Below are 23,848 nucleotides of genomic sequence, written 5' to 3'. Positions count from 1 at the left end.
ACACCTATTTCCAAAGGGAGAGGGTGTAACACCCTCTCTCCGAGGAAATCCTTTGTTCTGCCTTCCTGGGCCAGGGCTGCCTGGACCCCAGGAGGGCAGAAACCTGTCTGATTGCTTGGCAGCAGCTGCAGTGGAGACCCCGGAAAGGCAGTTTGGCAGTACCCAGGTGCTGTGCTAGAGACCCGGGGGATCATGGAATTGTCCCCACAATACCAGAATGGTATTGGTGTGACAATTTCATGATCTTAGACATGTTACATGGCCATGTTTGGAGTTACCATTGTGACGCTATACATAGGTAGTGACCTATGTATAGTGCACGCGTGTAATGGTGTCCCCGCACTCACAAAGTCCGGGGAATTTGCCCTGAACGATGTGGGGGCACCTTGGCTAGTGCCAGGGTGCCCACACACTAAGTAACTTTGCACCCAACCTTCACCAGGTGAAGGTTAGACATATAGGTGACTTATAAGTTACTTAAGTGCAGTGGTAAATGGCTGTGAAATAACGTGGACGTTATTTCACTCAGGCTGCACTGGCAGGCCTGTGTAAGAATTGTCAGAGCTCCCTATGGGTGGCAAAAGAAATGCTGCAGCCCATAGGGATCTCCTGGAACACCAATACCCTGGGTACCTCAGTACCATATACTAGGGAATTATATGGGTGTACCAGAATGCCAATGTGAATTGGTAAATTTAGTCACTAGCCTGTTAGTGACAAATTTGGAAAGCAGAGAGAGCATAACCACTGAGGTTCTGGTTAGCAGAGACTCAGTGAGACAGTTAGGTATCACACAGGGAACACATACAGGGCACATACTTATGAGCACTGGGGCCCTGCCTGGCAGGGTCCCAGTGACACATAGACTAAAACAACATATATACAGTGAAATATGGGGGTAACATGCCAAGCAAGATTGTACTTTCCTACACAACACCCCCCCCAAAGAAAGGACAATAAGACTAGCCATGACCTGATGAGTCTTCATTGTCTAAGTGGAAATATCTGGAAAGTCCATCTGCATTTGAGTGGGTACTCCGAGGTCTATATTCCACTGTTTAGTCCATTCCCTGTAGAGATATGGACCACCTCAACAATTTAGGATTTTCACCTTTTCTTTGGTTTAGCCAAAGTAGAGGTTTGTGGTCTGTCTGAACAATAAAGCGAGTGCCAAACAGGTATGGCCTCAACTTTTTCAGTGCCCATACCACAGCAAAGGCCTGCCTCTCTATGGCAGACCAACGCTTTTCTCTAGAGGTCAACCTTCTGCTGAGAAAAGCAACTAGTTGATCCTGGCCCTCAGAATTCAGTTGTGATAAGACTGCCCCTACCCCTAATTCAGATGCATCAGTTTGAACAATTAATTTCTTGGAGTAACATGGGCTTTTTAGGACAGGTGCAGAGCACATGGCCTGTTTGAGCTCATCAAAAGCTTTCTGACAGCTAGCTGTCCATAATACCTTTTTAGGCATCTTCTTATTAGTGAGATCATTAAGAGGGGCTGCTATGGAGCCATAGTTTTTAATGAATCTCCTGTAATACCCTGTGAGGCCTAAGAAGGCTTTCACCTGGGTCTGAGTTGTAGGGGGAACCCAATCCATGATTGTCTGGATTTTCCCCTGAAGTGGTGGAATCTGTTCTCCACCTACCAGGTGTCCCAGATAAACCACATTTCCCTGCCCTATCTGGCACTTTGAGGCCTTGATAGTGAGGCCTGCCTTTTGCAGGGCCTCAAAACGTTCCAAAGGTGGACCAGGTGCTCATCCCAGGTGGAGCTAAAGACAGCAATATCATCTAGATATGCTGCACTAAAAGCCTCTAACCCTTGCAGGACTATGTTCACCAACCTCTGAAAAGTGGCAGGTGCATTTTTCAAACCAAAGGGCATCACTATAAATTGGTAGTGCCCTCCTATAGTTGAAAATGCAGTCTTTGGTTTAGCATCCTCAGCCAATTTTATCGGCCAATACCCTGCAGTCTAATCAAAGGTGCTAAGATACTTAGCAGAGGCCAGTGTATCAATGAGCTCATCTGCCCTGGGTATAGGGTGAGCATCAGTTTTTGTTACCTGATTGAGATCTCTGTAGTCTACACAAAACCTATTCTCCCTTTTTCCATCTTTTGAGTGAGGCTTTGGTACAAGCACCACAGGACTCGCCCATGGGCTTTCAGAAGGTTCAATCACTCCCAGATCAAGCATTTTCTACACCTCTTGTTTTATGCAGTCCCTGACATGGTCAGGCTGCCTATAAATCTTACTGTTGACAGACAAGCTGTCACCAGTATCAATTGTGTGTTCACACCAGGAAGTTGTACCTGGCACAATTGAAAAGAGGTCAGAAAATTGTCCAAGGAGATTTATGCAGTTGTCTTTCTGTTCTGTAGTCAGACAATCTGCCAAAACTACTCCCTCCACTAAAGCATCAGTTTTAGTGGTGGAAAAGAGATCAGGGAGAGGGTTGCTCTCTTCTCCCTGTCCCTCATCTGTTGCCATGAGCAGGGTGAGATCAGCCCTCTCATAGTAGGGTTTCAGGCGGTTGACATGAATCACCCTAAGGGGACTCCTGGCAGTGCCCAGATAGGTAACCTCACCCTTCTTTTCAACAATTAGATGGGGTCCACTCCATTTGTCCTGGAGTGCTCTAGGGGCCACAGGCTCCAATACCCACACCTTCTGTCCTGGTTGGTACTGGACCAGAACAGCCTTCTGGTCATGCCATTGCTTTTGCAGCTCCTGGCTGACCTGAAGGTTTTTACTGGCCTTTTTCATGTACTCAGGCATTCTGGATCTTAGGCCAAGTACATAGCCAGTATGTCCTGTTTGGGAGCTTTTAAATGTTGTTCCCAACCCTCCTTCACAAGTGTTAGTGGACCTCTTCCAGGGTGTCCAAAGAGGAGTTCAAAGGGGCTGAAGCCCACTTCTTTTTGGGGTACCTCCCTGTAAGCAAAAAGGAGGCAAGGTAACAGGACATCCCATCTCCTCCTGAGTTTTTCAGGGAGTCAAATTATCATACTTTTGAGAGTTTTATTAAACCTCTCTACCAGTCCATTAGTCTGTGGATGATAAGGAGTGGTGAACTTGTAGGTAACACCACACTCCTTCCACATTGCTTTCAAGTATGCCGACATAAAGTTTCTACTCCTGTCTGATACAACCTCTTTAGGGAAACCCACCCTGGAAAAGATTCCCAGGAGGGCCTTTGCCACTGCAGGAGCTGTAGTGGTCCCTAGAGGAATTGCTTCAGAATATCTTGTGGCATGGTCCACAACCACCAAGATAAACCTATTGCCTGAAGCAGTAGGAGGGTCAAGGGGGCCAACAATGTCAACCCCTACCCTTTCAAAGGGCACCCCAACCACAGGTAGTGGAATAAGGGGAGCCTTTGGAGTGCCAACAGTCTTGCCACTGGCTTGGCAGGTCACGCAAGACTTTCAAAAATCTTTTGTGTCCTCTGACATCCTAGGCCACTGAAATAGGGGGACAAGTCTCTCCCATGTTTTGATCTGGAACAAATGCCCAGCCAAAGGAATGTAATGTGCAAGAGTTAGTAGGAACTCTCTGTACTGCAGTGGAATGACCAATCTCCTGGCTGCTCCAGGTTTTGGGTCCCTTGCCTCGGTGTACAAGAGGTTGTCCTCCCAGTAAACTCTATGTGAGTCACTGACATCCCCATTTTGCTGCTTGACAGCTTGCTGTCTGAGACCCTCTAGTGTGGGACAGGTTTGCTGTGCCACACTCAGCTCTTCCCTGGCAGGCCCCCCTCCACCCAAAAGCTCAGCAGTGTCTGCTGCCAGCTCATCTGGTGAAGGTTCTGCACAGGGAGGAAATTCTTCTTCCTCAGAAGGAGAATCATCTGTAGAGGGAGGGATAGTGGGTAGGGATTTACCCTTGCTTTCCCTAGATTTAGGGAGCACTTGGTCCATTGTTCCAGGATCCAAGTTACCCTGTCCTTTTTGCTTTTTGGCCTGAGCCCTTGTCAAAGCAAAAATATGCCCAGTAATGCCCAACATTAATGCATGAGCCTCCAACTCCACTTCTGCCCAAGCTGATGTCTCCAAATCACTTCCTAGTAGACAGTCTACAGGTAAATCTGAGGCAACCACATCTTTCTTTGGCCCAGTAACCCCCCCTCAGTTGAGATTCACAACAGCCATGGGGTGGCTAAGAGTGTTGTTATGAGCATCTGTCACTTGGTACTGCTGACCAAGTAGGCGTTGTTCAGGGTGGACCAGTTTCTCTATCACCATAGTAACACTGGCACCTGTGTCCCTATAGGCCTGAACCTCAACACCATTTATTAGGGGAAGTTGCTTGTACTTATCCATATTAAGGGGACGAGCAACCAAGGTGGCCAAATCAATGGCACCTTCAGAGACTAACACAGCCTCTGTGGTCTCCCTAACAAGACCAACCCCAACTACATTGCCAATAGTGAGCCCAGCTACACCCTTGGATTGGCTATTTGTAGGTTTGCTCCCACCACCACTGCTATTACTAGGGGCACTAGAATTTGCAGCAGGGGGTTGTGGTAGTGGGAGGTTTGGTGTTTTTCTTTGGACAACTGGAGTCAGTTGCCCAATGGCCTTTGACTTTACACAAATAACACCAAGGCTTTTAGGTTGATTATTGGAAGAGGATTTGGACCCACCACACCCACCAGTGGATTTTTGTGGGCCTGATGAAGACTCGGTTTTACTTTTGTCCCCACCCTTGTCAGAAGACTTATCATCCTTCTTCTTGTCCTCCTTGTCACCCCCTGTATGAACTTTTCTGTTCACTCTTGTTCTGACCCATTTGTCTGCCTTCTTTCCCAATTCTTGGGGAGAGGTCAGATCTGAGTCCACTAGATTTTGGTGTAACAAGTCAGACACACAGTTATTCAGAATATGCTCTCTCAGAATAAGATTATACAGGCTTTCATAGTCAGATACTTTACTGCCATGTAACCACCCCTCCAAGGCTTTCACTGAACAGTCCACAAAGTCTGTCCAGTCTTGAGAGGACTCTTTTCTGGTGTCTCTGAACTTAATCCTGTATTGTTCAGTGGTTAAGCCAAATCCATCCAAGAGTGCATCCTTCAAAACTGTAAAATTGTTATCTTCACTTTCTCTAACAGTAAGGGGCCTATCCCTACCCTTTCCAGTGAAAGATAGCCACAATACAGCAGCCCACTACCTTTGAGGGACCCCCTGTACCATACAGGCCCTCTCAAGTGCAGCAAACCACTTGTTGATGTCATACCCCTCCTTGTAAGGGGGGACTATCTTGTGCAGATTCCTGGAATCATGCTCTCTAACAGGATTACTATCAGGAATACTGCTGCTGCTACCATGGGGTCCAAACCCCAATCTCTGTCTTTCCTTCTCCAGTTCTAGGGATTCCCTATCTAAGGCCAGCTGTTGCTGTTTAAGCTTCAGTCTGGTCTCTTCAACCCTCAACTTTTTGAGTTCCCTTTCTAACAAGTTATCCTCAGGGTGGGTGTGTTGGGAATGCTTTGACACAGATGACAAATTGGAAACAACAGAGGGGGGTCTGTCCCTAACTGACTGAACCCTAGCAACTTGGCCTCTAGGAATAAAGGATGCCCTACTGTGATGGGAACCTCCATTACTACCAACATTACTGGGTGTCCTGCTAGCGGGCAGATCCTGTTCAGAACCCTCCCCACCCTCCTCAAGGTGTTCTCCTGAGTCAGAATGGGAACTTTCTATTAACCTCTCATCTGATGTGCCTGCTTGGGACTCATCATTTACAATAAACATGTTAAACAGAAACTCTTTTGTAGGGTTCTTTCCTATCACTAAACCTCTATCTAAGCAGAGACTCCTTGGGCTCTTGTAATTCAAATTGTCATAAGTTGTATTGACAGTTTTAAGAGCTGAATCTACCACAGACATGATAGCAAAAGGTTTAGAGACAGTGAGAAGGAAGAAAAAGTTTCAGAACTTTTTAAAGAACAGAGAAAAAACTTTTTCTAACTTTTAGAAAACATTTAGAAGTTTTAGAAAACTTTTCAGAACTTTGTAAAAAGTTTGAGAGAAGAAAAGCAAAACTTTTTTGGTTAAGTGTACATACACTGAACTGTTTTGCATATGATTCTCTTATGAAAAGTACACAATGACAAAGTGGCAAGTAGTTACAGGTACTTATCCCACCGCTGCATAACCAATGTAGGAGGCTGGCCTGGCTTGTAGTGGGTACCAGAGGTACTTACACCTTGTGCCAGGTCCAGTTATCCCTTATTAGTGTAGAAGAGGTGTTTCTAGCAGCTTAGGCTGATAGAAGGTAGCTATGGCAAAGCAGCTTATGCTGAGCTAGGAGACATGTAAAGCTCCTACTATACCACTTATATCATATGCACAATATCACTAGCAAACACAATACACAGAGTTACTAAAAATAAAGGTACTTTATTTTTATGGCAATATGTCGAAAGTATCTCAGTGAGTACCCTCAGTAAGAGGATAAGTTATATACACAAGTTATATGTACACCAACCAAAATTAGGTAAGTAATAGCAAGAAAGGACAACTCAGAAGGTTGTGCACTGCAGGATGGAGTGCCGGGGACCCAGGCTTGGCTGTGCACGAAGGAAATCCTGGAAGAGTGCACAGGAGCCGGAGCAGCTGCAAATCATGCGGTACACAGCTTTGCAGTCTAGCGTGGGGAGGCAAGGACTTACCTCCACCAAACTTGGACTGAAGAGTCACTGGACTGTGGGAGTCACTTGGACAGATTTGCTGTGTTCCAGGGACCACACTCGTCGGGGTGAGAGGGGACCCAGAGGACCAGTGTTGCAGTCGTTTGGTGCCTGGGTTAGCAGGGGGAAGATTCCGTCGACCCAATGGAGATTTCTTCGGAGCTTCTGGTCCAGGGTGATGGCAGGCTACCCCCAGAGAATGCACCACCAGGAAACAGTCGAGAAAGCCGTCAGGATTATGCGTTACAATGTTGCTGGTAGTCGTCTTGCTAGTTTGTTAGGGTTTTGCAGGCATCCTGGAGCAGTCAGCGGTCGATCCTTGGTAGAAGGTGAAGAGGGAGATGCAAAGGAACTCTGGTGAGCTCTTGCATTCGTTATCTGAAGAATTCCCCAAAGCAGAGACCCTAAATAGCCATAAAAGGAGGTTTGGCTACCAAGAGAGGTAAGAGCCTATCAGAAGGAGCCTCTGACGTCACCTGCTGGCAGTGGCCACTCAGAGCAGTCCAGTGTGCCCCCAACACCTCTGTTTCCAAGCTGGCAGAGGTCTGGGACACACTGGAGGAGCTCTGGGCCCCTCCCCTGGGAGGTGCAGGTCAGGGGAGTGGTCACTCCCCTTTCCTTTGGCCAGTTTCACGCCAGAGCAGCGCTGGGGGATCCCTGAACCGATGTAGACTGGCTTATGCAGAGATGGGCACCATCTGTGCCCATCAAAGCATTTCCAGAGGCTGGGGGAGGCTACTCCTCCCCAGCCCTTCACACCTATTTCCAAAGGGAGAGGGTGTAACACCCTCTCTCCGAGGAAATCCTTTGTTCTGCCTTCCTGGTCCAGGGCTGCCTGGACCCCAGGAGCGCAGAAACCTGCCTGAGGGATTGGCAGCAGCAGCAGCTGCAGTGGAGACCCCGGAAAGGGAGTTTGGCAGTACCCGGGTGCTGTGCTAGAGACACGGGGGATCATGGAATTGTCCCCCCAATACCAGAATGGTATTGGGGGGACAATTCCATGATCTTAGACATGTTACATGGCCATGTTCGAAGTTACCATTGTGACACTATCCATAGGTAGTGACCTATGTATAGTGCACGCGTGTAATGGTGTCCCCGCACTCACAAAGTCCGGGGAATTTGCCCTGAACGATGTGGGGGCACCTTGGCTAGTGCCAGGGTGCCCACACACTAAGTAACTTTGCACCCAACCTTCACTAGGTGAAGGTTAGACATATAGGTGACTTATCAGTTACTTAAGTGCAGTGGTACTGTGTAAGAATTGTCAGATTATGGGTGGCAAAAGAAATGCTGCAGCCCATAGGGATCTCCTGGAACCCCAATACCCTGGGTACCTCAGTACCATATACTAGGGAATTATATGGGTGTACCAGTATGCCAATGTGAATTGGTAAATTTATTCACTAGACGGTTAGTGACAAATTTGGAAAGCAGAGAGAGCATAACCACTGAGGTTCTGGTTAGCAGAGCCTCAGTGAGACAGTTAGGCATCACACAGGGAACACATACAGGGCACATACGTATGAGCACTGGGGCCCTGCCTGGCAGGGTCTCATTGACATATAGACTAAAACAACATATATACAGTGAAATATGGGGGTAAAATGCCAGGCAAGATGGTACTTTCCTGCAATAACCACTTGGATCTGGACAATGGAACAGGATGTCTCGCAAGAGTGTGCGTGATGAAGGAGGGCCAATTTTGAAAAGTCAAAATGAACCTTCCCACAATATTTTGAATGTTGTATTTTAGGATTGTCATTTTTATTAAGGGAAGGATGCGTGTTTCTGAATTAGCCAGTTGCCATGTGAATGGCTTTGTACTCTGGAATTCTGCTGGGCGGTTAAGCTGGGGGACAGCAATTGAAGGAGGAGCGGAGCTGTATAGTGTGTTCTTCTGCTACTACCTCGGTGGATTCTTACACATACTTGCCCAGGTGCCCAAGGGGAGCACACATGGGTGTGCAACAAAAAGAACATGGCAGGAAGAGCCATCACAACAAAGAGGAGGTTGCAAGCCAAAAAGGAAGAGGGAGTGCCACAACTGTGTTCAATGGAGCTGCACAAATGTGAAGGAATGGGTGCAAAACCCAGAGAACAAAGGTTGCCCATTTACCTTTGGATTAATCCATTAGGGCCTTCCAGGGGCCAATTTAAAAAAAGGGGGAATCCATCAGGATGGGAACCACAGTTGGGACTGATGACTTTGAATGCCTGATGAAAAGTAAAAGAAGGCTAAGCATTGTCATGAGCTGTAATCTAGTTTATGGTAATGGGAGCCCAAGCCTGTTAGAGAGCACGGCCAATGGGGGAGCCACGACAATAGGCCCTTGGGTGCTAAACAGCAGGGCCAGCTAAAAATGTACACTTGGTCGGGTTACCCCAAAGTTGACATGGTATTCACAGCCGAACCCCCACTGGTGGCCAGCTGCCAAGTACTAACAATGGGAAGTAAGTTAAGCCTGCTACCTGGTGCTGGGGCTACCTCAAAGATAGACTAACTCAGAAAGACTTCAACTGTGACTGATCATTTGAAGAGGATTATTGGCAAGTTTGATATACTTATGATAAAGAATTAATGAAAGTGCTGATCCCCACCTGCGAGAGGGCCATCTATTTTTAAAATAAATGACAGCCAGTTGAACTCCAACAACTCTACATTTATGCTTCCTTAAAAAAGGGTGGTGGTTCTTGGTCAATTGGCCGAAAGGCTTACATTGAGAAGTCCCTCAGCTGACAAGCAATGAAACAGTGCATATGATGTAGTATTGCATGCACAGCAGAGCAGCGCTAACAACAAGCAACTGGATGACGGAGGTCACGTACTAATGTACACCGCACAAATGTCTAGGTGGGTTTCACGGAAAGGAAAGGTAGGCAGGGGCATTCCTTAGTTTAGGGTTATTGGAACTCCTTCCTTCTGAACAATGGGCCTCAGAATAAATGCTAGTGGTGTTCACTGTATATAATCCTTGGCAGACTCCACCCTGCACATTTTACCTTCAACTAAGCCAGCATTGATTTGAACCAACTGTCGCATTTGTAAATTCTGTCAGTTGCATGTAGGAAAGAACTAGTTTGACTGTAGGAAGCATTACTTCTGAAACACCTTTCAAAGGTTTCCTACGGACAACCGTCAGGTGATCCCACGGAGGGATATTCAGAGGTTCTGCTGTACAAGAACAGGAACACTTAAATAGAAACGGATACTCATGAAACATACCCGTAACATAAGACTAAAGCGTGAGCTTGAAACATATTTAAGACATTTAAGATTTACAAATGATCAAGTTGATATAATGTTTTAAAACAACATAATCAAGCTAAGGCAATGAATGTGCTTACGTAATTAGGATCCCAAATTATGTAGAGCAGTTCCTCGTTCACTTTCACCACAAAGTAAAATAGAAATATGACTAACATAACCAGGGGACTGATGATCCTCCATGTGGCCTGCCAGAATATATTAGGTTTGTGACCAATCATGAATTTGATGTCATCATTAAACCTAAAAATAAAAATAGAACTGTTAAAATTCTGCCATACTGCGGTTGATATACATTTATGTTTGAGGAAAAGGATGTTTCATAATAATTATCAAATTATCACGACTGCGAATAAAACTGTAAAACATTTTCGTTTTTGGTTTTTACCATGCTCAGTAAATGTACTTTTCTGGTGGCAGTAAGTCCTAGGAAAAGGAGCCAAAACAATGGAGGTTAGTTCAAAGATTGCAACTAAAGTAATTGGCTAAATAGATTGAAACATAAAATCTTCAGAGTGTATTAAATCTGGTTGCCTATCAGACTCTACAGATCATTCATTTTATTATGTTTGGGATGATCTGTCACACCCTAAGTTGGTAGCACACTTTTAAGATAACAAAATTGAAGTTTAAAATGTTTATGAGACATGCAACATACCTGTTAGGGGAAAAGAGCAAAAAATTGACTCTCTGGTGATACTTTTTATTTGAGGATTTTTGTATTTTTATTTACTCATTGTGTATTTCACCTGGAGGCATCTTGGCGCTAGGAATCAACTATCAGAAATAGGACAGCCTATTGAGGACACCAGAGCACTCCAAAAGTAAAGAGCCATTAATACTTTTAAACTACTGAGATGAGCCCAGCATCAAGACTTAGATGACCAATGGTAAAAAGGACACTAGTCAGACTTAACTCAGCACTCGAAACAACAAGCAATTGTCATGTATGCTTAGAACCATAAAGCAGATTTCCTTTTTTATGCAAGGATGGTGCACCCACTCTATGTACAACTGTCTCCAGAAGTTGTCCTGATGGGAAAATTGTATGAGTGTTTGCTACAGTTCACAAAAATACACCACCCACATCTATAGACTTCAGTATACTGGCGTGTGTAACACTGCTTATTCACAACTTTCCAATCTTAACTTTATTAGTCTCCTTCCTTCTCATGCTAGCATTCTTCAACCAACAACCATGCTTTCGCGGAATAGTGTTCATACACTCTTTAGTGGACATACTAATAGACACAAGAATCTCAGTAGCCTACGGCACCTCAATAAGGTTGTACGAAATTTACAAAGCTTCTATAAAAAACAATGAGTTCCACCACACTCAACTTATCACAGATGTTACATGTCCAACGAAAGAGCTCTTCAAATAGTTAATGAATTTCACAACCCCATCAGCACTAAAACTAACTTAAAACACTTTGAGGAACTCTGCAATGCTTCAGCGAAACAACTAATCAATAAAGCTGCTGACCTGGAACATAACTAACCCTCAAAATCAAGCAAGAAATACTTATCATTGACCACCTAACAAAAAATGGCTACATTGAATACAAAACCTACTTTGCGCTTTCAAATTACTGAGAGAAAGGCAATCAACTATTAATAAAAGTCATGCACAGACAAGTCTCAGCGGAAGGTCCCTGTGTAGGAAAGTACCCTCTTTTTGCCATGGTTACCCTCATTTTCTGCCTGATGTCAGTGTGTTTGACTGTGTTCACTGGAATCCTGCTAACCAGGACCCCAGTGATTATGCTCTCTCTCCTCTAAATTTTGTCACTGCATACTGGTAACCCAATATTTCATCCAAAATTGGCATACTGCTGCCCCTTATAAGTCCCTAGTATATGGTACTGAGGTACCCAGGGCATTGGGATTCCAGGGGATCCCTATGGTCTGCAGCATATACTTTGCCACCCATGCAAAGGGTTCTGCAGGACTGCCATTGCAGCCTACGTGAAAAGTTGCATGCACCCTTTCACTGCCATTTACACTGCACCAGGTCACTTATATGTCACCCCTATAGCAGGCCCTTCAGCCCTGAGGGCAGGGTGCAGACTGCCTGTGTGTGAGGGCATCACTGCACTAGCAGAGATGACCCCACGAACTTCAGGACTATTGACCCGGACTTCGTGAGTGCGAGGATGCCATTTTACACGTGTACTGTGTACTATGTCCAGCTACATAATGGTAACTCCGAACATAGGGATGTTTGGTATCAAACATGTTGGAATCATACCCCAATACGTTTGCAAGCATTGGCTGTATGATTCCGTGCACTCTGAGGGCTCCTTGGAAGACCCCCAGTATTATCATTCCAGCCTTCTGAGGTTTTCCAGGCAGACCCTGCTGCTGCCACCTCTGAGACAGGTTTCTGCCCTCCTGTTGCTTGAGCAGCTCAAGCCCAGGAAAGCAGAACAAAGGATTTCCTTTGGGAGAGGGCTGTTACACCCTCTCCCTTTGGAAATAGGGGTTACAGGCTTGGGGGGTAGCCTCCCCAAGCCACTGGAAATGCTTTGAAGGGCACAGATGGTGCCCTCCTTGCATAATCCAGTCTACACTGGTTCAGGAACCCCCAGTCCTGACTCTGGCGTGAAACTGGACAAAGGAAAGGGGAGTGACTACTCCCTGTCCATCCCCAGGGTTGGTGCGCAGAGCTCCTCCAGAGGGTCCCTTGGTTTTGCCATCTTGGATTCCAAGTTGGTGTGGAACTCTGGGAGCATCTGAGTGGCCAGTGCCAACAGGTGGCTTCAGAGCCCTCCCCTGATAGGTGTTTACCTGTGTAGCTGACCAATCCTCCTTTTCAGGGCTATTTAGGGTCTCTCTCTTGGGTGGTTCTTCAGATTCGGATTGCAAGACACCAGCAGGAATCCTCTGCATCCTTTACTTCACCTTCTTACCGAAGAAACTGCATCTGGACCCTCCAGGAATTCTACAAACTGCAACAAAGAAGCAAAGACGACTTCTGCAACATTGTATCTTCAGCTCCTGCCAGCAACTGCAACTCTTTCTAGGTCGTGCATCCTCAGAGGACAGCCTGTCTTCAGCCTGCGCCAGAAGAACAAAGGAATCTCCCTTGGAGTGAAGGAGTCACTCTCCTGCTTCAGCAAGCACCCCTCTGCAGTGATGACCGGTGGCGTGCGTCCCCTTTCCTGATGAAGTGCATTGATCCAGCATCAGGGGTGGTGGACTGAAATGCTCCTGATGGTCCTGATATCCTACTGTCCAAATTTGGTGAAGGTAAAAGGTCGCCTCCCACGCAAGACAGAACCCCAGTGCACCATGTGTTTTGCAGTTGCCAAGGCTTGTTGGCATCCTTCCATGAAGTTCTTCATGCACCGTGCAGCTCCTGCCCCCAGCTCTCCATCCTGCGACGCAGAGCTACCTGAGTGTTTCTCTGGCGGGGTGGGATCCTTTATTGTCGGGCTGCATGGGCCTCCTTTTGTACCTCCTTTGTCCCCGTGCTGTGGGACTCCTGTGTGCCCTGCCTGGTCTTCTGAGGGCTCTCTGAGTTGCTGAGAGCCCCCTCCTCCTGGGTAGAGTCCACCAGGTCCCTCCTTGTCCCGGGCAACGCCATTTTCTGCTAACAGCGAGGTTTGCGTGTGCCAAGGCTTGTTGGTGGAATCCAGCTATGCAAACCAGATTGCAATCATCCATCCAGCGTGGGACATCATCTGCACCAACCAGGAACCCACATTTATCTTTTTGGGTGCAGTACTGACTGTTGTTCTTCACCGGTGGTTCTTCTTTTGCACCTTCATCCGGGTTAGCAGGGGCTCCTGTTCTCCCTGGACTCCTCAGTGCTTCTTGGACTTGCCCCCCTTCTTCCACAGGTCTTCAGGTCCAGGAATCCATTGTTGGTGTTTCTCAGTCTCTTCTGGTTCTTGCATAATCTTCTTTCTCGTGTTCTTGTGTGTTCTAGTATTGTTACTGTGATTTACTCCTGCTTTCCTGGGCGCTGGGGAGCATTCTAGTACTTACCTATGGGATTTTCTAGTACTCCCAGCTCCCCCCTACACACTACACTTGCCTATGTGGGAAACCGACATTCACATTCCACTTACTTAGTAAATGGGTTGTGTTCCATCTATGCCCATTTCTAACTATTGTGATTTTCACTAATTGCACTGTTTTCTAACTGTTTTTTCACCTGTTTGTGCAAACTATTGTATATGAATTGTGTATTACTTACCTCCTATGGGAGTATAGTCTCTATGGTATTTTTGGCATTTGTGTCACCAAAATAAAGTACCTTTATTTTTGTAGCACTGAGTGTTTTCCTTCATGTGTGTAAGTACTGTGTGACTACAATGGTATTGCATGAGCTTTGCATGTCTCCTAGATAAGCCTTGGCTGCTCATCCTCAGCTACCTCTAGAGAGCCAGGCTTCTAGACAGGGCCTACACTATACTAATAAGGGATGACTGGACCTGGTATAAGGTGTAAGTGCCATAAGTACCCACTACAAACCAGGCCAGCCTTCTATACCCTGCCCTCTAAAAATCTTCAAAATCATTCTACTAGAATAATCTCCTGCCATTCTAAAGAGGATGTTCACCAACTCCCCCTAACAATGGATAGGTATTCTGGGATTAAACCCGCAATCTTTAACAAAATGCCCATTGCGGCCACCATAAAGACAAAGATTTTATGACGCTTCTTCACTTTTTTATGACGCACACTTCCAGTTCGCATTGGTTCTCGGAACTCTCTTGCTGTTAAGGAAAAGTTGAATCTTTATCTTAAATTCATCTAATTGAGGCTGATGTTTCACATCTATGTTCCTTAATCTAAAATCCAACTGCATATGTCACTGGCTCTGGTATTTGAGCCAAGGCATCTTTTAATTCATTTCTTAGACCACAGTAAAAAGTGTTCTAGGCCTAGCCACAATTGTGTATTAAGCAATTAGATTGACCTGAGTAACAAATTCTTTATTTTCTTGTTTCAAATTTGGCGATGATCGAAAAAATTATTTGAACTCTTATAAAAATTAATTCCAGTTAGGAATTAAAGATCTTTTACTGCTAACTAGAGTTATTGTCTGTGAAGCACTCCCCACAAGGCAATCTGTCCACTAAGATGTGATACAGAAAAGATCCGTGTGATGCGCTCGATTGGGATTACATGTTCACATTACTCCACTCAATTGGGATCAGCAAAATGCTGCTATTCATAACATTGCTAAACTTGCAGCCATCAGCCAGGGTCCGAACAGGCCAACTCATTTATAACTCCTTTGCCATAAAAAGGGGCACAAGACAGGGTGTCTCATTTCACCTCTGCTGCTTTGCCTTGCAGTGGAGCCCCTAGCCCTGCTACAGTGTCATCAGGTGAGGGAATGGAGAATCTCCTTAGATAACGATCCATGCTGTGTCACTATATGCTGTTGAAGAACTGGTATACATCAAGGATATCCGTAAGAGGGTGTCGACTTTAGAGTGGATACTAGATACTTTTAAGGGGGCTTCTGGCCTTTGTGTGACATAGTAGTGAATGAGCTCTTGGTTGAATAGTAAGACTTGACCTTTAAATATCTTGGCATTGACATCTACCACTCAAAAAAGAAAATGCTAGATGGAAATATATTCGGAGCAATGGCCTCACTTACGGCCACATATCACTTTATGGAAATCCCTGCCCCTGATGGTCAAGGTGTGGACCTCATGCTGTTGAGACTACTTTACTACTTCGCTATTACACCTTTTCTTACACAAAGAAGTATTGTCGGTACACTTGATGACATGATGGGGGAACTAATTTGAAATAATGGTGGCACAGGTTTGCTCTCTCCAAATGGAAGGTCCAGAGAGCGGAGGCCCAGGCACCCCAGACTTTGAACATTATTATTTAGCAGCGTAGCTCCAAGGGCTGACATGCTGGTTGGCAGGAAGACTATTGCATGAAGTGGGGTACCTCATCACAATATAGAGATTATAGGCCTAGTTAGTGGAACCCTTTTACCCAACATCATAAAGCCCACACGTCCCAATAAACTGCTGTGCGTAGCCTATGCTAACTGTAAAGAAGGTGGCCCTAGGCCCACATGCTAAATAAAGCAATGACAAAAGCACTAGTGTGGTGGGTGCTTAACTGGCCATAAGCATGTGGTCCGGCTCTTCTTATTAGCAGGGTCATCTGACTGGTGATGCCTGTGTTGGATGGGTGTGGGGTCGATGTTAGCATTTCCCCTGGGGAGAGGCTGCTGCATGACGTGTCCAGCAGGACACTACATTCCTCCCAAAATCCAAACAAAAGCACTTTAAGTTCAAACTGTGGAAACAAAAACAAAACAAACTTGATACCACATAGTCCATCAGTCTCTAGAGTCACTCAGCAGGACAGCAGAGGATGCATGGACAGATGACGTTGGCTGCAACAAGGCATCTCTGCTCGTAGTCCTATTTTAACCTGTGGGAATCAGGAAACGGACACTGGTTCAAGGGTGTCCAAAACCTTCCAATCTGTATGCCAGCTGGGGCCATGTCCATTGTGTGGAGTTGGTCTACTCTGCTGATGGTCCACATGATTCATGGTTGGTGTCAGCAGTTCAAAACAACAGGGTGCATTAGGTGCATTGTCGGAGTCCATTGCAAAGTTTGAATTGGTGGTGTTGCTTGACTCCTTGGAAACAATCTTGGCATGCTGCAGTCTCTGCTCTTAGGCCCCACTAGCTCCTGGCATTCGTCTGTAGGGCAGTTTCAAGTTCATCTCATGCATTTCTGGAAGTTTCTTAATTAGGTTGTTATCTGACTGCATGTGATCTGCACTGGGGCTGCATGTGTGCCACGTGTGGGCCGCTGCAAGACCACCGATGAGGCACTGCCTAGTCGCTAATGGGTCCTGGTCAAGACACACTCTTGCCATCTGGATCATGGTGCATGCAAGGTTAGCAGGTGGTCACTATTTGACTGATTCTTCTGAGTGTCACTGGTGCTTCGTGCTTGTTGGTATAGCAGGTGTGTCAGAATCCACTCTGATTGTTCAATGCTCCATGATTGGTAGTGATAATGTACTAGACAGGGGCAGGCATGATAGGTTTGCCATTCGTGTGGTGAACCTGTACGGCAGGTGGCAATGACTTGCCTTGATGGTCAGGGGTATTTTTCTTGGGTCGTGAACAATTTGGGGTTATGGTGGCCAGGTCCTTATGTTCTTTCTTCGTGAAGGTACATATATTTTTCAGCCTGGATATTCTGTTTTGCTGAGCCGCCAGTTACAATGTCTGGATGGTTATACTGGGAAGCAGGGGGCAGAGACTTGGTTTGCGGCTTATTCTCGGTTCTCCTGCTCGCTTGGGAAGATAGTCGGTTTGTGCATGCTTGCGGCTCGTTCCCAGTTCTCACTCTGGGCTCGGGCAGACTCAGGCCAGATTTATCAAGGCTTTGTGTCACTTTGGTGCCACGCAAGGGGGTGCAAAGGCAACACAAAACCAAAGTGAGATATATCAAGGAAGCAAGGCCACCTTGCATGGCTCTGCATGGCTTGATAAATCTGGAATAACTCAAAGCAGCGCAAACCTCTGCCTAGCATTACTCTGTGGCAGGGAGGTGTTGCATGGGTGGAGCATGGGTATTCCACAAATCCCTCCATGGATTTTGGCATATTCCCAGATTTACAATTAGTGGTAGACCTGGGTATGTGTAATAATACTATGCCTCCCCAGGTGAGGTGTAACGAGAACAAATATTTTTATTTCTCCTTGTTTTTTCCGATTTCTAAATGTGCTGCATTTTTTAGCCCACATAAAAAGCGGAAAATGCCTCTCAGAATTGTGTTTGTGCATGAACGTGTCCCTTCCTGCACAAAAACCATCCTGCCTACAACGCAGACACCCTTGCACCATAACGCAAGGTTGCCTGTATTGGAGCTAGGCAGCCAAAAGTGGCCAGCACTAGGAAAGGACAGGAATGCGCTGTATAATGGTGACTACAGCACATTCCTGCCCTTCATGCAGGGCAGCAAGGTGGCTTGCTGCGTTGCACTGTGTGAATGAATGATAAATCTGATCTTTTGTTTGTGCACAGTTGAGGCTTACTCCTGGTTCTCTTGCTGCGCTTGGGGCTGAGTCCGCATTTGAGCATGCTTGAGGCTTACTCACATTCCTCCCACTGTGCTGTTACCAGGCCTTCCTTGTTTCACCTTGGAGGCTTGTCCATGTGGATAGATGTGCTCCGTCAACGGCCAGAGTGTTCTTGGGAGTGCTTTTCAGGCCTAGCCACTCTTGATCTCCTCTCCTTATTGGCTTAGTCTGTCCTCAGGTTTCCTACTGTGAACTGGCAGGTTATACTTGCACTTTCTCCTCTCTTTCTCCTTGATGCTTTGGCATGCACCTTCTTTCTGGTGATGCGGTTGAGACTTCTCGTTGCTAGAGTCTCTTCTGGGTGCAGGGACATACACAATTTTTTCGGACAATTCGGGTGAGGCTTCTAGTCGCTTGAGTTTCTTCTCCTCCTGGGTGCACCAGAAAGCAACGTCTGCAGGACCACCTAGCAGGGTCTCTCAGTGGTCGACTTTCTCTCTAATCCGATTACTGGTCTCAGGTGTTGGGCTCTGGCTTGGTGAGGATCAGGACAGTCGCTGATCACATTCTTTTTCAAATATTTCGTCCATGAAGACATAAGACACTTTGCCAATCTAGTGGTCCGATCATCTGTTAGTTCAATTCGTTATTCCCAAAGCTGAAACGTTAAAACCCAATAGAGTCTTTGCCAATCCTTACAGGCAATTGTCAAAATTGGACACTCCGAGCTGGCAAACAGCTCAGAGTAAGTCCATCCCTAAGCTAGATGGTGATGTATGTGCCTCCTATCTAGCATTTAAGGACTGGCTAGACTCCACTCTGGAAACCCTGGTTTCTAGGAATGCCTGTCGATTTCCTCATGCTAGAACAAACATATGCTGGTTCTCGCCCAAACTAAAATAACTAAAGAAAGAGTGTAAAAGACAAGAAAGTTTGTGAAGGTGCCAATATGATGAAAACAAAAAAGTTTATAAGACAATCCAAAAGAAATAGCACTACGCAATGTGTAGAGCCAAACTGAGTGATCTTGCCAACAAAATTAGGCAGGCTGTACATCCCTCTAAAGAATTATACGCCCTTGTCTACTCTTTCCTATACCCGAATGTGGCAGGGAAGGGTCCTCCTCATTCTAAAGAGCAATGCAAGCAGACTACATTCTAGGTAAAGCTAGACAGATCTATGTATCCCTAGCAGTGTCATCAGACACCCTGAACACTACAAATGTTAGTAATGTGATAGTAAGTCATCAGCAGAACTTTCATCATTTCCTAGGTTAAGCATAAACAACATTCTAGGGGCAGCAAGCACAATAAAATTGGGATCACCCTTAGATCCAGCCCCAATAAAAATCTTGCTGAATGGAGGGGAGGTCATATTATCTGCCCTAATGGCCCCATATAATGCCTCTTTGGAGGAGGGCTGCGTCCCTGACTCATTGAAGCATGCTATTATCCGGCCACTGCTAAAGAAAGTCTCCTTGGACTCTCATAGGCCAGAAAACTACAGGCGTATATCCTTGCTTTCGGGGATGAGTAAAATTTAAAGAACATATTAAATGGTGTTCTCTGTAACTTTCCGGGTACAAATAACTTGCTGCACCATACGCAAATGGGTTTTCACCCTGGTTGCTGTAAGGAGACATCTCTGCTGCTGGCCACGGAAGACTTGAGAATGACCCTAGATCGAGGTGGGTTGGCTGCGCTCATTCTCCTGGACTTAGGTACAGCTTTCAACACCGTCTCTCACTCAGTCTTGGGTGACACGCTGAAAGCAATAGGGATCACAGAGACATCACTAAAATGAGTAACAGCGTTTTTGAACAACCAAAGCTTCTTAGTTAGTGAAGGACCCTTCTTGTCTGAAACCTATAAGTTGGAATGTGGAGTGCTGCAGGGCTCTTCTTTGAGCACTACGGTCTTCAACATTTATGTTCAACCTCTTTCAGACATCATCAATGCCCATGGCTTTACTATGGTGCCCTATGTAGATGACACTCTGTAGGAAAGTACCATCTTGCCTGCCATGTTACCCCCATTTTTTCACTGTATATATGTTGTTTTAGTTGTATGTGTCACTGGTACCCTGCTAGTCAGGGCCCCAGTGCTCATAAGTGTGCCTGAATGTGTTACCTGTGTTATGACTAATTGTCTCACTGAGGCTCTGCTAACCAGAACCTCAGTGGTTATGCTCTCTCATTTCTTTCAAATTGTCACTAACAGGCTAGTGACCAATTTTACCAATTTACATTGGCTTACTGGAACACCCTTATAATTCCCTAGTATATGGTACTGAGGTACCCAGGGTATTGGGGTTCCAGGAGATCCCTATGGGCTGCAGCAATTCTTTTGCCACCCATAGGGAGCTCTGACAATTCTTACACAGGCCTGCCACTGCAGCCTGAGTGAAATAACGTCCACGTTATTTCACAGCCATTTTACACTGCACTTAAGTAACTTATAAGTCACTGATATGTCTAACCTTTACCTGGTAAAGGTTGGGTGCTAAGTTACTTAGTGTGAGGGCACCCTGGCACTAGCCAAGGTGCCCCCACATTGTTCAGGGCCAATTCCCCAGACTTTGTGAGTGCGGGGACACCATTACACGCGTGCACTACACATAGGTCACTACCTATATGTAGCTTCACAATGGTAACTCCGAATATGGCCATGTAACATGTCTATGATCATGGAATTGCCCCCTCTATACCATCCTGGCATAGTTGGCACAATCCCATGATCCCAGTGGTCTGTAGCACAGACCCTGGTACTGCCAAACTGCCTTTCCCGGGGTTTCACTGCAGCTGCTGCTGCTGCCAACCCCTCAGACAGGCTTCTGCCCTCCTGGGGTCCAGCCAGGCCTGGCCCAGGATGGCAGAACAAAGGACTTCCTCTGAGAGAGGGTGTTACACCCTCTCCCTTTGGAAAATGGCGTGAAGGCAGGGGAGGAGTAGCCTCCCCCAGCCTCTGGAAATGCTTTCATGGGCACACATGGTGCCCATTTCTGCATAAGCCAGTCTACACCGGTTCAGGGACCCCTCAGCCCTGCTCTGGTGCGCAACTGGACAAAGGAAAGGGGAGTGACCACTCCCCTGACCTACACCTCCCCTGGGAGGTGCCCAGAGCTCCTCCAGTGTGCTCCAGACCTCTGCCATCTTGGAAACAGAGGTGCTGCTGGCACACTGGACTGCTCTGAGTGGCCAGTGCCAGCAGGTGACGGCAGAGACTCCTTCTGATAGGCTCCTTCAGGTGTTGCTAGCCTATCTTCTCTCCTAAGTAGCCAAACCCTCTTTTCTGGTTATTTAGGGTCTCTGTCTTTGGGGATTTCTTAGATAACGAATGCAAGAGCTCATCCGAGTTCCTCTGCATCTCTCTCTTCACCTTCTGCCAAGGAATCGACTGCTGACCGCGCTGGAAGCCTGCAAAACTGCAACAAAGTAGCGAAGACGACTACTGCAACTCTGTAACGCTGATCCTGCCGCCTTCTCGACTGTTTTCCTGGTGGTGCATGCAGTGGGGGTAGTCTGCCTCCTCTCTGCACTAGAAGCTCCGAAGAAATCTCCCGTGGGTCGACGGAATCGCAGGCACCAAAGAACTGCATCACCGGTACCCTGGGTCTCCTCTCAGCACGACGAGCGAGGTCCCTTGAAACCAGCAACTCTGTCCAAGTGACTCCCACAGTCCAGTGACTCTTCAGTCCAAGTTTGGTGGAGGTAAGTCCTTGCAGACTGCATTGCTGGGAACCGCGACTTTTGCAGCTACTCCGGCCTCTGTGCACTTCCGGCAGAAATCCTTTGTGCACAGCCAAGCCTGGGTCCACAGCACTCAAACCTGCATTGCACGACCTCCTAAGTTGTCCTCCAGCGACGTGGGACTCCTTTGTGCGACTTCGGGTGAGCACCGTTTCACGCATCTTCGTAGTGCCTGTTTCTGGCACTTCTGCGGGTGCTGCTTGCTGCTGAGAGGGCTCCTTGTCTTGCTCGACGCCCCCTCTGTCCCCAGACGCAATTGGTGACATCCTGGTCCCTCCTGGGCCACAGCAGCATCCAAAAACACTAACCGCACGATTTGCAGCTAGCAAGGCTTGTTGGCGGTCTTTCGGCGGGAAAACACTTCTTCACGACTCTCCACGGCGTGAGGGATCCGTCCTCCAAAGGGGAAGTTCCTAGCCCTTGTCGTTCCTGTAGAAACCTCAGCTTCTACTGTCCAGTAGCAGCTTCTTTGCACCCACAGCTGGCATTTCCTGGGCATCTGCCCATCTCCGACTTGCTTGTGACTTTTGGACTTGGTCCCCTTGTTACACAGGTACCCTTGACTGGAAATCCATTGTTGTTGCATTGCTGGTTTGTTTTTTTCCTGCAGAATTCCCCTATCACGACTTCTATGTCCTTTGGGGAACTTTAGTGCACTTTGCACTCACTTTTCAGGGTCTTGGGGTGGGCTATTTTTCTAACCCTTACTATTTTCTAATAGTCCCAGCGACCCTCTACAAGGTCACATAGGTTTGGGGTCCATTCGTGGTTCGCATTCCACTTTTGGAGTATATGGTTTGTGTTGCCCCTATCCCTATGTGTCCCCATTGCATCCTATTGTAACTATACATTGTTTGCACTGTTTTCTAATACTATTACTGCATATTTTGGTGTTGTGTACATATATCTTGTGTATATTTGCTATCCTCATACTGAGGGTACTCACTGAGATACTTTTGCCATATTGTCATAAAAATAAAGTACCTTTATTTTTAGTATATCTGTGTATTGTGTTTTCTTATGATATTGTGCATATGACACTAGTGGTACTGTAGGAGCTTCACTCGTCTCCTAGTTCAGACTGAGCTGCTCTGCTAAGCTACCATTATCTATCAGCCTAAGCTGCTAGACACCCTATACACTAATAAGGGATAACTGGGCCTGGTGCAAGGCGCAAGTACCCCTAGGTACTCACTACAAGCCAGTCCAGCCTCCTACACACTCAGATTGTCATTTCTATGTCACCGGACTCCAAATCCACCTTTAAGAAAATTAATACATGCCTAGATCAGGTGGCCAGTTGGATGGCAGCAAGTTGTCTCAAGTTGAATGGGGATAAATCAGAGGTTATGGAGGTCAGCAACAACCTGTTGCTCTGGGAACAACCCATGTGGACTCCTTATCTGAGTGAGTCCCCCACCCCCAAACCTGAAGTCATGAATCTTGGCTTCACTTTGGATAGAGATTTGACTATCACCTCGCAGGCCAAGATGGTAGTGGGTACTTGCTTTGGCCTGTTAAGATCTCTTAGGAAAACACTCAAGCGGCTTTCTGCAGAATGCCGGAGAATGGTGGTGTAAGGCCTAATCCTATCACACATAGATTGCAGTAATTCCCTGTACTTGGGCAGTCCTGCCTTTGTTACAGAAATCTGCAGGTCATCCAAAATGCTGTTGCTCGAGCCTTTCTACATCTGCCTAAAACTAATTCCGCATGCCCCACTCTCCCATAACTTCACTGATTACCTGTCAACAAACGAATACAATTTAAGGCCTTATGCATTGCCCACAGGCTAAAATATTCACCTGGTCCACATGTTCTGCAGCATCTCAACACACCACATTCAGCTCCGAGAGCTCTGAGATCGAATGACCTCTTCCTACTTGCTGTCTCCAAAATCAAGACAGTAAGAGGAGGATGTTGCTCATTTGCTTACTTTGCTGCCAAATTATGGAACTATCTCTGTCCAGATCAGGTCAAACAACAAACTGTTAAGCTTTAGACAGCAACTAAAACCCCATCTCTTCAGATAACCCTGCATCTAACATCCTCTTAGATAACAATGTGCTTATACTCATGTCAGCGCCGGTATGCCC

The 23,848-nt window shown here is 46.5% G+C and overlaps 1 protein-coding gene across 1 annotated transcript in view; it reads right to left on the bottom strand.

Moving 5' to 3' along the window:
- The window catches only part of SLC6A19 (solute carrier family 6 member 19), a 1,531,867-nt gene that overhangs the window by 150,666 nt on the left and 1,357,353 nt on the right, over window positions 1–23,848 (bottom strand). Inside the window, exon 11 of the mRNA XM_069219637.1 lies at window positions 10,050–10,212. Coding sequence (XP_069075738.1) covers window positions 10,050–10,212 — 163 coding nt within the window. The remainder of the gene's footprint in view (window positions 1–10,049; window positions 10,213–23,848) is intronic.

Source organism: Pleurodeles waltl, chromosome 2_2 (genome assembly GCF_031143425.1).
Source record: "Pleurodeles waltl isolate 20211129_DDA chromosome 2_2, aPleWal1.hap1.20221129, whole genome shotgun sequence".
Classification (NCBI taxonomy): domain Eukaryota; kingdom Metazoa; phylum Chordata; class Amphibia; order Caudata; family Salamandridae; genus Pleurodeles; species Pleurodeles waltl.
The sequence above is the reverse complement of the archived record's forward strand: the minus strand, read 5'-3'. Positions and strand labels throughout refer to the sequence as shown.